The 15531-nt window shown below is 29.8% G+C and overlaps 2 protein-coding genes across 2 annotated transcripts; both read right to left on the reverse strand.

The window, feature by feature from the left end:
• Positions 1-1568: 1568 nt before the first annotated feature.
• Positions 1569-3617, reverse strand: LOC128187710 (uncharacterized). Its single transcript, XM_052858195.1, has 6 exons — positions 3321-3617; positions 2964-3007; positions 2725-2853; positions 2144-2228; positions 1918-1976; positions 1569-1777 (listed from the first exon to the last, which is right to left on the reverse strand). The coding sequence occupies exons 1-6, from the start codon at positions 3401-3403 to the stop codon at positions 1569-1571; spliced, it is 609 nt and encodes a 202-aa protein (XP_052714155.1). The 5' UTR covers positions 3404-3617.
• Positions 3618-6795: 3178 nt separating this feature from the next.
• LOC128186746 (uncharacterized) lies at positions 6796-10026 on the reverse strand. The gene is made up of 6 exons (XM_052856623.1): positions 9887-10026; positions 9751-9797; positions 9523-9663; positions 7330-7426; positions 7149-7225; positions 6796-7023 (listed from the first exon to the last, which is right to left on the reverse strand). Exons 1-6 carry the CDS (start codon positions 9967-9969, stop codon positions 6800-6802), a joined length of 669 nt encoding a protein of 222 aa, XP_052712583.1. The 5' UTR covers positions 9970-10026; the 3' UTR covers positions 6796-6799.
• Positions 10027-15531: the final 5505 nt, after the last annotated feature.

The raw sequence follows: 15531 nt of genomic DNA on the forward strand, positions 1-15531 counted from the left end.
ACAATAACCTCTTATTTCTCCAATACCTATGAACCGTTTCACTTGCCAACTCACACTCAGCAAGGCGCGATGGCACACGAAGACCAATAGTTCAAAAAACACCCCATATCTGTCAATAAATTAGGATCGATAATGAAAAGAATTAATTACCATTTCAGCAGGGGTTGTTGACGAGAAACACACTTGGTTCAAAATTTCACTGTAGGATTTTCTCTGGCATTGCAGCTGAATCCCATATCGAACTCAGAAACGTTGCACTAGGAACGATATAGCAGAAAGTATGGGTTGTATTCAGACACTTTTTCAGGAAGTAAAGTTCTATCTTGGCCAAAACCTCAAAACACTTCACTAATGAAAGATATATATTATTTTCAGAAATATCATAAAGTTTATTACAGATCTTTGATATGTATCTATAGATAACTATATGATGCACCAGTTGAGACCAAATGTTTAGCTCTAAAAATCTTGTTCGCAGCCAAATGTCACATTTAGATATTCATAAACACTTAGTTTTTGGTAAGCCATTGCAAATACCCTTACTGAACCTCAACTTACTAGATCTTAAATCCGCCAGTCCGTGCTGTATCAAATGGATTCGAAAGTGCAGAGAGAACGACGCATTTGATACTTCTTACAAGTATTTATGTAAATATATATCCATTTTGTATCAACCCTCTATTCCCCACATTGCTGAATCTGCAGTAACGTGATCCTGTTTTTACGTGTTGTGGATTATATTTCTTAATTGTGGTATCCTTATCAGTGTCGTTCGTATGCGTTACGATCTACCTTATTTTTTTATGACGAAAACATGTGTTTTCGTATAATAACAGCTTAGTGTACTATTTTGGGCATAACTGTTTATCTTGTAAGTAGTAAGATACAACATTGAACTCAAAAATGATATGCATCTGTATTAAAATATTTGTTTGCAGTTAGTCTTTTTCAGGCTGTGCTAATTTGTAAATAAAGTAACTTGCTTAGTTGTGTAAAGCGTCAATATTTAGAAGAATATTTCATCTAAGGCCGTAAGTGTTAGTAAAGTATTTCAGCCATCTAACCATACGGACATTCAAACTATACGGTCATTTGGGTGTTTCTAATCTTTATATTGTCTGATAAGGGATATTTGTCCAGGTACATCTAATAGCTGAGCACAAATGTATGTGTTCACTTTTAATATTCTTTTTGGACAATTTTTCTTTTTATTTGTATCCGTTTGGAGTTCATTTGCAAATCTGAGTACATATCCACTGTATTTTTACGCTTTATTAATATGTAGCTGTAAATTACCTTTAAGGAACAGTTTTTAACTTTAAGCTTTTATTACATGCAACTTTTCCACTCTGTGTTATTTTAAGTTATCAATTAGTTGGTAAAACAGATTTATACTTCTCTTTTTTTTTACTTGATGAATACCTATTGTTTAAACAGTTGCATGCAACATGACTTGAATCATTTTGTCTGATGATTCACTGCAAAATGGTAAACTATGATACACCCAAGGCTTAGATAAATGTCAACATTCTTCATATCTATCACCTTCCAAATTCTCACTTTCATCCTTACAAGGATTGTTTGGATTTTGTTGGCATTGCATAAGGTTTTTGATCTGGTTCACAATTTGGATAATCATAATCCTGGGAAACGACAGACAGCCTCAAATCGGTATAGTTGTGTTCATTAACCTGTCCACGTTGTTGTATATTTCCTTCCTCCTCGGTGAACGATAAACTTGAAAGCCGCTCGTACCTCCGCTCTTCTTCGACATTTTCTATTAAAGTATAGAACATGTGGCTACAATACTTACATATGAGAGTTTTATATATGACTGCGGAAAAATAAAACAGTGAATTAAAGAAAAAGGGATATGCAGAAAATTGTTTATTTGGGTATATAATTTGCAAAACATACCTGTTTGGTTCTCGTTTGTCACGTTAATTTCTTTCCTCTGGATACATTTTTTGTATAACCTTTGGACCAACAAAATTAAATCGTGTCATTTAGAAACACAATAATAATAACATAACAAAATATTTTGATGTAATTTCAATGGAATTATATAAGATATAGTAACCATAACAAGTTGACATATATTTATTTTGAATATATGGTACTAGTAGGGTGTTTGTATATCTACCAGAATTTAGTTAAAATCAGTGGACCAATAAGAACTACTATAATTGCAATTCCGGTAAGAGTTAGCGTCGTATCCCATCCATCACCTGTAAGACAAACTTGATCGTCATATCAGCAAATATTGTTGTTTTCAATTGAACAAATCGATATCATTTAAGATTAAATTGTTGTAAAAATCTTATTGTAGTCCAGAGCAGCTTAACTTTTCTTTCTTTATGATCATGATAACTTTCGAATGTTTATGATACATTTACACTATTGATTGAACTTAGCCTCCTTGTAAATAAGAGACTTCGTTCCTTCCCTGATATTCTTAAAAATCAAATCAAGAGCAATTCAGAAACGTGGGTATCGTTAAAACGATAAAGAAAATTTACTTCTTCTGTCATTTTTTTTCCTCCATAAAATGTATTATAATATTTTTGCGTGAAACAGAGACTTGTTTTCAAATTTCAGTTTTCAGTTTATTATTATATATTATTATAAATACTATCTATCATTACGTATACAGCAGGCACCATACAAATCATAAAGATTATTGCGTGTCTAACAGAAACCTAATGTTATATATCTTAAGCTTACTTTTTCTACATCCAGTCTTTAAATCACACTGGTATAAAGGACAATCACATTTGCTGCGACACAGTCTTCCATAATAAAATGGGACACATGTTCCAGTACAGTTAACCCCAAACGTACCTGGTTGACACTCTAATAGATACGTACATTATCAAAAAAAAATCATGAAAAAAATTAACATCTGTAAAGAAAATTAATTTCAATCATTTTAAAGCAATGGGTTTGGGTCAAACAATTCTTACCAATACATGATCCGTGTTGATCTTTATAATAATTCATACAGCATCTAAACATATGATTAAAATACTGCTGTCAGTTAATGAAAATTGTATTAATACTACATTGGAATCATTTTTAGTTGCAGGGGTCAATATTTCTGGTAAGCCACAGATTTCTTGGTTGGTGGGGACGTAATTCGTTGGTATCAAGTTCTATTTCGTAAATCAATATTAAACAAACGCCTGTTCATACGTACATGGGGATGTAAATTCGTTGGCAAGGGTTGCTCACGAATGCCACGAACATTGGTCCCCACAAACAATGATGATTCCACAGTATTTCACTTAGAAACATGTTTTATTTTCAATTTATTATCTTACCTTTCGTTACATCTTTGATTATAACAAGCTCCAATTAAAACGCAGACAATTAAATTAGAAAAGAATTGTAAATGTTGTTTCATTTATTTTTTCATATATTATATGAATACACTGTGTTTCAAATATTTTTCTAACCATTTAAGCGTTTAAGTCCACCCTTCCTGTTCAATACATGTTTGGTCATTAAGGATATGTTTAGATATAACGTTATTTTAAACCAGTATTTAATGTCGAATTTCCGGTTAAAAATATGCTTTTTGGAATTAATTCTGCTAGTTATTAAGTAAGATCAACTCATAGATTAATGAGAAGCAGACAGTGTTTTTTTTAATATTTTCATTTCAGCTTATGTATACTTGATTGTTTTAAACCAAAATCTAGTAAACAATAAACCAGTATATAGGAAGATGCATAAATTTCATATTTAAAGGCTGTGAATTTCTACTGAAATAATAAAAAGACAAAGGAAAAAAGGTGCTTTGTTTTTTAATCATACATTTTGTTGTACGTAACCAAACCCTGTCTGGTTACGTTGATTATATGAATTTTGTATATGTATGTATATGTATATATTTTATATTATCTTCACAAAATATATTTCATTGCCATCACACTGTCTTCTTAATATGTTTTTTTTATATAATATCAATGACCTGAATAAATGCGTTACATTATTAAATATGTGTTCAATATAAAAATGATTAAATTCTATAAATAAACTGTTATAATTCGTTAAAAATTAAAATATCAATGTATTATAATTAGTAGATTGCGTTTTGACTACAAAATGATGTATCGAATGTGATTAAGAAAGATTTTTTTTCTAAAACTAGTCCTAAGTGGAATGTATTAATACCACGAATACCCCCATAAAGTTAAAAAAAGAAAAAGAAATATCCAGCAGCTTCTAAAATATTTTTTAATATGATATTTATTCTACTTATTATCCATTGATACCTAAAAGGCATAATTGTATTCTTTATGCTCATCTTCATTGATGCAATATAAAAGCAAACATAATTTGTTATATTGAAAATTGAATTTATGTTAGCCCTTAAATCAACCTGGATAAGAAGAATTTTTCATTCCTTGCCTAAATGGATACATATTTTAGAAGCTGAAATGAATACTAGTGTTAGCAACTTATGGTGAAGAGGTACTGAATATACTTTCAAAATATGTAAATTAAAACATAATTGTTTCTGGAAAAAAGTACTCCTGAGCTGGACCAAAATAACTGTTTGCCAGATAACTATAAAAGAATTAATTGCTTTGTAAAACAATACTTTTTTCCTTTAAATTCAAACCTATCCATAAACTTGACTTTTTTTAGTCTCAGTAACATAATTGCTGACAGATTTCTTATTCAGAAATTGATGCTATTAAAAAACTGCAAATATTCAGAAGATGAAAAAGATTAGAAAACATTGTGTGATTTACTGTATTTTACTGATTTTAAGTAGCATATATATTAACTATTATAGTATTTAGGAACCCAATATCCATTTCAATTATCATTATAAGAAAGATGCACATAGCTGATTTATGTTTGATGTGCATGTTTGATGTGCATGATGTGATTGCCTGTTTGTTTGTTTTTTCTCTTTTTCTTTCTCTCTCATATATAACTCTTTTGCAAAATATTATGCTATATATTAATTTTTTGAACCATGTGAAATTGTAAAATAGTTTTCAATAAAATGTTTCAAAGAAAATTGTTAAATTAAAAACTTGGAAAATGAACACCACTTGTTTTTTGTGCAAAAAATTGTTAGCAAAAACTTATTTTTAATTATAGTTGTTTAACCTTGAAACTTATAAGAAATTAAAAATGATTTAAAGTAAACACATTCGGGTGATAAATTTTTGTCTGATCATAAGAATGTAATGATATTTAAACAATAACAAACTGTTATACACAGGATATTTACTAAGATAACTTAAACATTAATTTTTAATAATATTTTTTGTCGATTTGAAATAGTGATATCTCCTTGTACTTTCAAAAAAAAATATTTCAGAAATTTAAAATATTTGAAAATGTAACAATAACGCTCAAAATGTGAAGAGTAATTGAAAAAGTTTACAGATCTGGCAAGAGGATCATCCTTGTTAGTAAAAACAAAAACAATATATTTATAAATGTACAATAGAAATGGATACTGTTGAGATCCGTTTCTTTCGGACCTTTTTAAATCACAACTAACAGACACGTAGTCTAACCCTTATCAAAATGCAGTATTAATGTAAACCACAAAAATAGAGAAGGAAAAACAACAGTTACTGTGATTTATCTCTCTCTCAAACAAATAACTCCACAAAGGAATGCCGTTTGCTCAAGATCACTCAGCATGGAAAACGTCTATGATAACTCAGCAAGAGTACAGACACATCTACATAGCTTGTCGTCCAGAGTACATCTAGCAACCTTCCAAATCCTCTAAGCAAGTTAATGTAAAATGAAATCAAACCTGCCAAACAGGTTTTTTCCAGTAAACTACTACAGCCAGTGACCACCCACGCAAGCAAAAATATAGAAATAGTTCAAATGTTTAGAAATACAAAATTGAGATACTAGAACCTAGCCAAAATTATGGAAGTATGCCTGGTACATTACTTGTTTCAATTGCGTGTAATATTGAGATTGTTATGAAATGTTTTTTTGCAATGCATGTATATAAGAGAGAACAAGATTTTAGAACCTGTGTCTTGTCCTTTTGACATATTTTGTTAACAAAAAGTATCCATTTCAATAATGGCATTGAAAACTAATAATTAATTTGATGGACCAAGGGATGTTTTTCATTTATTTTTACGCATATCTATTAATATTACTGTATTTACATTTTCCACTGTAACTTTCTAAGAATAACAAAATCCATTTAGTGATAAAATAACAAAGTTCCTCAATGACTATTTTAATTTTTAATCGTATTATTGCCGAAAAATTTGTAAATATAAGTAATTAGAAATCATTCCTTGAATATATTGGGGTGATCAAATACGGTCTCGTGTGATCAAATCTATCATAAAGCACTTCAAGCTTTATTGGGTTCAAACATCATCACCTTATTGTGCTCAAAACCGTATTTTTTAATAAACTCTAAGTATCTTAAATTTCACAGTTTTGAATGCTAATATTTAGCATGGTACTTTATAAGTCAATGAGAATCGATTCATCTATGATTAAGTAAACATGATAGCAACAGGTATTCTCTTTTATGAGTGAGGTTATTTTTCATTTTCCTGATTTTTCAACAAAATCATAAAAACAAGGTTTCGATTGGAATAGAAGTTTAAATAATAAATCTCATGACTATTTTCATTGCATAGAAAACATCCAATAACAATGCACAATATCCAACATACATTTATTTCCATGTATAGTTGTCGAATCGCTAACAAAAAAATGATATCTCAATCATGCAAATTAAGTTAGTGTATACAAAAGGTTAAGTCAAAAAATATGTTAGCTATCATCACTTGTTACTTGTCTTTAGACCAGGTCTTGTTAGCATCAACGTGCGCTGCATTAGATCGGTGTTGAAATCGTCTGGACTATTATAGATTGGAGACAGAGCGGAGGTCCTCAGTTCAGCATAGTTGTTTTCAGCAGACATGTTATATAAATGAATCGCTTCTGTTTCATCCCGGGAGGGGGAACTTTGGTTTTCTTCATATTTATTTTCCTCTATGAAGTTTCCTTAAAATATTTTTGTTAATACTGCTAGTTACCATTAATGTATTATGGGAGATTAATTGTTCAATAAATTGAGAGATTATACTTGAATTAATTAAAAAGTTACAAAATACATTCCAAACCAGTACCATTAGAAATAATACTGCTCATTCCTATTTGACTCTCGTCTGTCTCCTTGATTTCTTGTTTACATTTTCTGATTATCCTTAAGACAAAAACAAAATTATTCTCGATAAAAAAAATCATATAAACAAATTAAAAAACAACTAAAAATCGGTAAGGCTTTAATGCATTAGTAAGAACACTAACCAGGGTCTAGTAAAAACAATGAGTCCAACAGCAACAACCGTGGTAATGGATCCAATAAGTGTAAATGCTACATACTTCCATGGGTTGTTACCTCCATCTACAATGCAAAGGAAAATAGATTTTTTTAAAATAGTTCCATGTCTGCTATTGTATTTTTGTTTTGCATTCGCTATACGCCTGTATGTATAATCAAACCCACAATAAACCCGCGGGTAGGTTAAGGCAACTCTGAGTTTAACGACCGTCAAAATTATGATCAATTTGAAAACTGTTTAATTTTTATGAAAACAGTGCGGAATATTAATACCAAGTGAATGTGTTCACCAAGATATTATTTTTCTACTTCGGAATCGACGAGATCTTTGAAGCTGCCGTGAAATGGTATCACGTGACAGTTAAAAATATATCAACTTTTTACCTTAACAAAAATTTAAAAAGTGTAACACTACCCTGAAGTTCATTTGTATGTTTGCTTAAATAATTCGATCGGCAATTAGTTCAGGTATATAAGTATTACTGCTAGAATCCTATTGTTAATTGCATAAAATAAATATTGTAAATATTTATCGGAAACCCTCTCAACTTCTATAATTTCATTGAAAATACTACGTATTTTTCAATTAAAACAACGAATCACAGGATTCTAGCAGCATTTGATATACCGTTGATATTTACCTTTCATAATAGTCATCTTTCATAATATCAGGGGTAGTGTTACACTTTTACCTTTTTTTGTACACACTGACAGAGGAAAGGCTGGTCAAGCCATATAAATGTCGATCTGCTTACCTTATAACACTCGCTGATAAAACAAAATATCTATGCCTGTATTATCCTGATTTTGTCCTAAATGACACTCATCTGTCATTTAGGTATCTGTATTAACTATGTCTTATTTCGGCATTGTTTACACTGCATTCCGATGATTTGTCTACCGACATAATCTTCTCTATTAAACATGCTTGAGACGTCATCAATGATAATTATACGTAATATATATATAGAAATCGAAGATATATTCAGTTAGAAGAGTTTTTAGTGATATTTTATGCCTGTAGTTTTCATAATTTAAACCAGAGATAAAGTTAAAATCGACATGTTTCTCAGTAAAATATGACATCACGCTGCTTATTGTGACGTCATTTCGATCAGAGGAATTTGATCGCTGAGAGTTGCCTTATCATACCCGTGACTCTATTTGCTTAAATGTGTTAAAGTTACGGTTGTTTTTGCATTTAAAAAGTATTTTTTCCAGATTTCATGGATAGGTGATACAAAAAAAAACTAATTAACATTTACTTTCACAGTTATTTTCTTAAATATATATATACACACTAACCGAGTATCATTCCGTCCATTTCGTACAGAAAGTTTTAATTAATCCATAGCTCAATAGAAATACTCATACTGAAATCTAAATGCCCCGTTTATCGATTGGTCAAAACATTCAGCGACTGAAACTGACAGGAAACTGACAAGACTGATATCTACAGGCCCGTTAATCGATTGGTCAATCTTAACAAAATCACGGACTGCACGAAGTAATCATGATGATGTCAGACAAAAAATTCTGAAAGGAGACGATTTATTTGTTTCTTTTAGCTAAGTCACGGATGTACATTTACATCACTTAAGTGAACTTTACTTACTTTTTACAATCAATTTATTATTTTGTTAAAGAAAGATTTAAAGATAAACAATATAATGCTTTCTTTACTGATTCATGTGGGTTATAAAGGTAGCAATCATTGCAGAAAAAATCGCATGAACTGCTTACTCTCAAGAATTCGAATGACGATTTTAGTAATCTACATGTAATTAAAGACTTACATAAGGCTGTCATTACATAGATTATAAAATAGTGTAATTAAGGCGCCATACGTGCGCAAATAGTACAATTAGCCAGATGCCTCATATAGACACAACTGTCATCGGCCGAAGCCGATCACAAGACAATCATCATAAATATCCTTCATGATTTTGATCTGGTAAAGAGTGAACAGGTGTAAACAGTTTGATCTTAATCTTGAGGTCAAAACTGCACATTCTTCTCACGATTCACTTGTGTTTGTCAATAATATTCTGACCTGTTTAGTCTATTATATCAATACGTTTATAAGTGGGGTGTATATTATAAATGTACATTGTCACTGATAGATATTTATCTAAATGATAAAGTTATTAGATTCTTACTTTTGGTTGGAATATAAATGCATCCAAACTTTCGGTCACAAAAATGTAAGGAACAGTCACACTTGCTGTTGCAAAATCTCCCATAGTAGTGAGGGGGGCAGGTTCCAGAACAGTCCAATCCATGTGTACCGAGCGGACACTCTACAAATCGAATAAAAGTCGTTTAAAAGTAAACTGTAGAGTTTGTTTGTTCGAGTTAAATAAGAAAAGAAGTAGATATTCACTCACCAACACACCGTCCGTGGAACCAATCTTTATAAAAATTAAGGCAGCATCTATACGTAAATAATTTTAATTTTTAATAGACCGATGAAATGAAAAAAATATTTTTAAGATCAGTGTATTTAAAAGGCATTTTTCTTACCTATATCCACATGTCGAATTAGGGTTATCTTCAGAGAAAACCAATAAAACAATCTGAGTTACTAACAGCAGCAGTCCTTTCATTGTTACGTCTTTAATTGACAAAACGTATTCAAATCGTTTTCAAAACGCCATATTAAATCATAGCGTTAAAAATGTTACCATATTTCAGCTTAACATTGGTTTTCTTGCAGTCAGCTAGTCAGGGAGTACGATCAATATATCTATAAATATATATATATATATATATATATATATATATATATATATATATATATATATATATATATATATATATATTATATATATATATATATATATATATATATATATATATATATATATATCTGAGTTGGCCACTTACAATAGCACAATTTCCCGTTTTATCAATCACTGTATGATTACAAGCATTTTTAGAACTAATTTCCTTTCGAAATTTTATATAAAATCAGCACTAATATCAATAAGGACACAGTGATGTTCCTCCCTTTTCACCGTAACATAGCTTTAATTAATTTGCTTTAAACAATTGTATATAAAAATGGAATCAGCGTAGTTATTTATCACATTTCTGTGAAAACATTTTGTAACTAAACAATTGCTTTAAAACAGTAACTATGGGTAACATTTTACTTGTTCTAAAAGCAAACTTATCACTGCATTGAATTATCTGATTTATCATTTGACAATTTATATAACCAAACATGTATAAAAGCAAATTATACCTTCGATAAAATAAATTTGTTTAATTTCGTTCTGTATGCATCAAAATATAATTCTTTTTTTTAAATCCATAATTGTATAATACTATGTAGAGATTTATTTCAATGTTAACTATCTTATCTATTCTCACTTGTTGTTTGAGAGCCATTGCATCCATTCGTTGAGTCATAGAGAGATACTGTAGATTTATACTTGCTGTGGTACAGACCTTCATAGTACAAAAGAATATAGCACAGATCACACAATGCCAATCGCGTGCAAACTATTTTAATTGACTACATTTAATACATTATTGACCCTGGATAGTTTTTGAGTTAATAATACATGTTAACTAGATTCTTGCTGCTATATCTACCAAAGGTATCATGTTCTTAAATCTATATATTAATCTGTAAGAAATTACTATTTTATGTAGAAAAATAGATACGTTGAAGAAATTAAAATTTTAGACAATGCTTCCATGTAAAAGAGATCATTTTTTTTCTTTGAAAAATCAAAATTGTTATACATCCTGTGACAATCGAAAGTTTTGATTAATACAAAACATCTTAAACAATTTTAAATACATAGGTATCTTTTATCTTAAGTTATGGTTATTTAAGTTAGTCAAAATAAGACGCCGTTATATTAAAGTTTATTTGTACTAGTAACGGAATTGGACGAACGGAATTGCTTAATGGAAATAAAAATTCGAATTAAGTTGTATTTATTGGTAATGAGGCTAACTTAAGAATTTTATTTGTTTATTTCAAATTGTAAATATTGTATTCATAATCCTTTATACTGAATTATCAATTCCATAAAAACTAAAAAATAAGGAGAACAAATTATAGATTTTAAAAGTTCTTCCTGTGATAGTATATAAGTTTAATATCAACAATTGTGTATTTCTACAGTCAGCTGTTTTTATTGAATTTATTTAATAACTTTAAGCTATTGCTAAGACCAATTTTTGTTGTATCAAGCACCGTATGATTACATGTTGGTTTTTTAGTCGCTATTCCTTTAGTAAACACAACGTTGTTCCTTATTCATTTTATTGTGATAAAGGTTTTTTTTCATTTTTTTTTTGTAATTAAAGTAATTAAATCAAATAGGAAACAATATGATAATAAGGTACAGAACTGAAGCTCTACAGGGAAATTCCTATAGCAACTCTCTGGCCAATAGTTTTCTGTAGGCAAAAAATAACCCAAAAAAATTTCCTCCAGATGTAAATTGAGCATTTTGTTTTTAAAAAATTGGCTATATGTTGTATAATTAACCTAAAAACATGTTTTATATTATATCATTATCATAAAAAAATTATTCTCATCATGGTAATTTTGACAACCATTTTTCCATTTATATGAGAAAAAAAAATATGATTTTGAGAGTTTTGCCGATGTCGGAAGTAACAAAATTTAAGCATCACCAATATTTTTCATCAAGTCTGGCTTAAAGAGAACTAGATCTGGATTGATATCATTTTTTTAAAAAATTGTATGTATTGAAGTGTTTTGAATGATTGACAACAAGTTTGATCTAATAGATTAAATTAAAAACAAGATACAGAAGTAATTAGTCATTTTTATGCAAACAGAGCTCGAATCTTGTGTTTGCTTACAAATAATGCAAGTCACAGATATTACCATTTCTTTGACATAGTGACTCGTGCCATATAATATCAACTGATATCATGTGTTCATTAATAATATTATGAACAAATAAACATAATTTGATTGACACTCAAACCAATACCACATATGATAGCAATACCAAGACTCGAGCTTTGTTTACATATTTTTTGTTTACATGTTTTACTTTGTTTACATAAAGCATTTCGAGTTCTGTATCCTGCTTGTAATGTAATATTTGACTTTTAAGTTTCGACAAATTATTAAAAATACCAGTATTTACCATTGTCTAGATAATAAAAAAGAAACAAAAATATTTAGCTCATATTGTGCCTATATTTTTTTTCTCATTCTTTCAAATTTTCTGCAGGTATTACACGCCTTGCGTCGTATATCACGTGTTCAGGTGAATAAGATATCTGACTACACTATAGTATGAAATATAAATACATCTAATAAGCAATCGTGTGAATAAAGCGATAATTTTAACTAATGTTGGAAAAGATAATATAGTTTGCATAATGTACATGTGAGTTAAATGTCTTAATGTTTTATTAGTGTAATCTTACAATGGAATGTATTAAAAACTTGTAATTTTTTTAAGAATCCATACACACGTCTATTTTTTGTTTTTCAGACAGGAGCGAGCAAATCATTACCGACATAAAAATGTATAAGGTGAGATATTTTTTAAATCAAAGAATTTAAATTATAAAACAACAAGAAAAAAATAAAAATATCAGTTTGTCAGTTCGATGTTTAATCGAGGTACAAGACGTCAATAAAACAATATACCAGTATTATGGTTAAATAATTTTTTCTTAAACCTTATATTATTTGTATACTTTAAAAGAAAACTTATATGTCTTGCTGATGCTCATTTTTACCGATTTCTTCCAGAAGAAATCTAGAAAGATTTAATATATTATCTGCCATATCATTCAACATTCAGAGAAAATAATTAAAGGTTGTCAACTGAATAAAACATGTTAAACATTAGTCCCTGACATTCCTCTTTCCAGATTACTCCTAGTGTTTTCTTCACCGGCGCCTAACACTTGTAAACCGGACATTTTGAGTGAAAATGTGTTTATTCTCCTCTGATTAAAAAAATAAGGATCTTCTTAAAAAACAGGGTTTACTTCAGCTGGTTTCCATTGTCATATTCCTTTTTCTGTTGATGATTACATTTGCTTGTTTATAAAATGTGAATATTTTGATAAGAGTAATTTTTTCAGGGAAAAGACGATGATGTACTATTTCCATCTTTTAATTCCTTCTCTTGATATTTTTACACTCCGCATCTCTGCAGGACTTTAGTAGCATAACGTTTACTTCCGCTGTTAATTTTGATCTTTGAGCAAGAATCATTTTATAAATCATTTTTGCTTGCATTCTCTTCTCCATTAACATCAACATCATTTGAATTATCTTTTTTTGACAACATTATATTCCTTTGCATCATCATCATCTTTATAGTTTTTTTTGGACGATTGGATTTTTATCTTGTGTTGAGTCAGAGGACCAGCTTGCTCTGGCTAAACTGTACGGCCAGATACTGTCATTTTCCTCGTCAATCAATACATCCACTAGAGCATCAGCTGGGGCTGCATTTTGGTGCGGACATGGCATGCATTCGTGAAGATTGTTATATATAGAAAACAGAGCAGAATGCCTAAGAACGGTATGCATGTAGTTGCTTTCGTCAGACAGCCCGTGTTGTTCTACATTTTCTATTCCGTCGTTGGACGGTTAAAATCTTCTAATTTCATATCCATGTACGTACTCGGTACGGTATTTTCTGGAAAAATATGCACATTTGGTTGCAATGAATGTCATTTCCATGTTTGTTTTATTTAATTAAATGCAAAAAATTAGCTTTTGATTATGAAACAGATGAAATTTGTACATTTTAAGGTAATAAAACTGCACATGCCTATTTGATTCATGAATTCATTTCTCCAGAAGGTACATCTTTTTGCCACCCTAAAGACATAAAAGTTTAAGGAAAATATTTTCTAAGACCATAACGATATAATATATGATTTTGTTATAATACTGATAAACGATACTAGTGATCATCATAGATCTATTTGTTTTCATGCTATGAACCATGATTTAATTAAGAATAGCAGTCCAAAAAGAACCAAGATGACATAAGGTCCAATAAGTGCTAAGGCCACATCCATCCAGGTTTTGTCTATATCATCTGCAATATAAAATGGATTTTAATGTAAATTTCATGAAACCTTAATTAATCACCTAATTGTTTACGGACTTTTCCGATTTTTCCCTTGATTACGACAAAGAGCACATGGCAGGTGTGACCGGTCAGCAGAGGATGCTCTGCTTTGAATTTGTATTTCGTTTTATGGATTTTTCAGATGGTTCACGGTTTGTTATTGTCATTTTTCATTTATCATTTAAGGTGGTTCTTTCCTAGCAAGCATTGTATGCAAGGGTTTAAACAGGATCTAGAAGTGTCCGAATTCAATTTTAATTGTGCAAGCTTTTGAGCATTCTATTTAATTACCGTATATTCATCCTTTTGTAAAATGTTGGGATACATTTTAAGGAATAAGGAATCGTTCTTTGAGTATTATGAGGTAATAATTTTCGTAGGGGCAAGATCAAATCCAATAAAGCCGGAAGGGCTTTATGATAGATGTGATCACGCCCTGACCGAAATTATCACCTCATAATATTCAAAGAATGATTTCTTATTACTTATATTTATATAATTTTAAACCATCGTATGATTAAACTTTTAAATATAAATAATCAAAACCCGCTGGCGCCTCAATTTAGCGTCATTTGAAGTTATGGGTTATATAGTGCAGAATTGATACGTGGTTTTATCACAGGCAAAGACACTGGAAAATGAAAATTTTATAAAGTTATAATACATGTATACTAAACAAAATTCAGATTAAAAAATCTTTAGCTGATTTTCTCGTTATTCTGTAGATAAGCGTTGTCATTGTGGATTTATGACGTGGCGATAAAATAAAGCTTTGTTAAGGTTACGTTATCAGAATGGACATTAAAGAAATTTAAAGTGAGAAACTTTTATCATCTGCAATATAAAATGGATTTTAATGTAAATTTCATTAAACCTTTATTAATCACCTAATTGTTTACGGATAATTAAAGATAATTTCTTTGCATAGAAATCTTATGGTACACTTGATGGTTTTTTTTATTTGTAATGAATGTAGCGTTCAAATCTACCTTCGTAAAACTCTAAATAAAAGGAACAATTTGCATTTTCACTTGACTCATAGAGTCCAGCGGATATAATGTTATA

Source organism: Crassostrea angulata, chromosome 6 (genome assembly GCF_025612915.1).
Source record: "Crassostrea angulata isolate pt1a10 chromosome 6, ASM2561291v2, whole genome shotgun sequence".
Lineage (NCBI taxonomy): Eukaryota > Metazoa > Mollusca > Bivalvia > Ostreida > Ostreidae > Magallana > Magallana angulata.

Bases quoted from the DNA above. Each gene is read 5' to 3' on its own strand.
- LOC128186746 (XM_052856623.1), bottom strand. From the start codon at position 9,969: ATGAAAGGACTGCTGCTGTTAGTAACTCAGATTGTTTTATTGGTTTTC. The intron at 9,798-9,886 runs GTAAGAAAAATG...ATTTACGTATAG, and splicing joins AATTCGACATGTGGATATAG to ATGCTGCCTTAATTTTTATA. The intron at 9,664-9,750 runs GTGAGTGAATAT...TTCGATTTGTAG, and splicing joins GTTCCACGGACGGTGTGTTG to AGTGTCCGCTCGGTACACAT.
- LOC128187710 (XM_052858195.1), bottom strand. From the start codon at position 3,403: ATGAAACAACATTTACAATTCTTTTCTAATTTAATTGTCTGCGTTTTA. The intron at 3,008-3,320 runs GTAAGATAATAA...TCATATGTTTAG, and splicing joins AATCAAAGATGTAACGAAAG to ATGCTGTATGAATTATTATA. The intron at 2,854-2,963 runs GTAAGAATTGTT...CGTATCTATTAG, and splicing joins TCAACACGGATCATGTATTG to AGTGTCAACCAGGTACGTTT.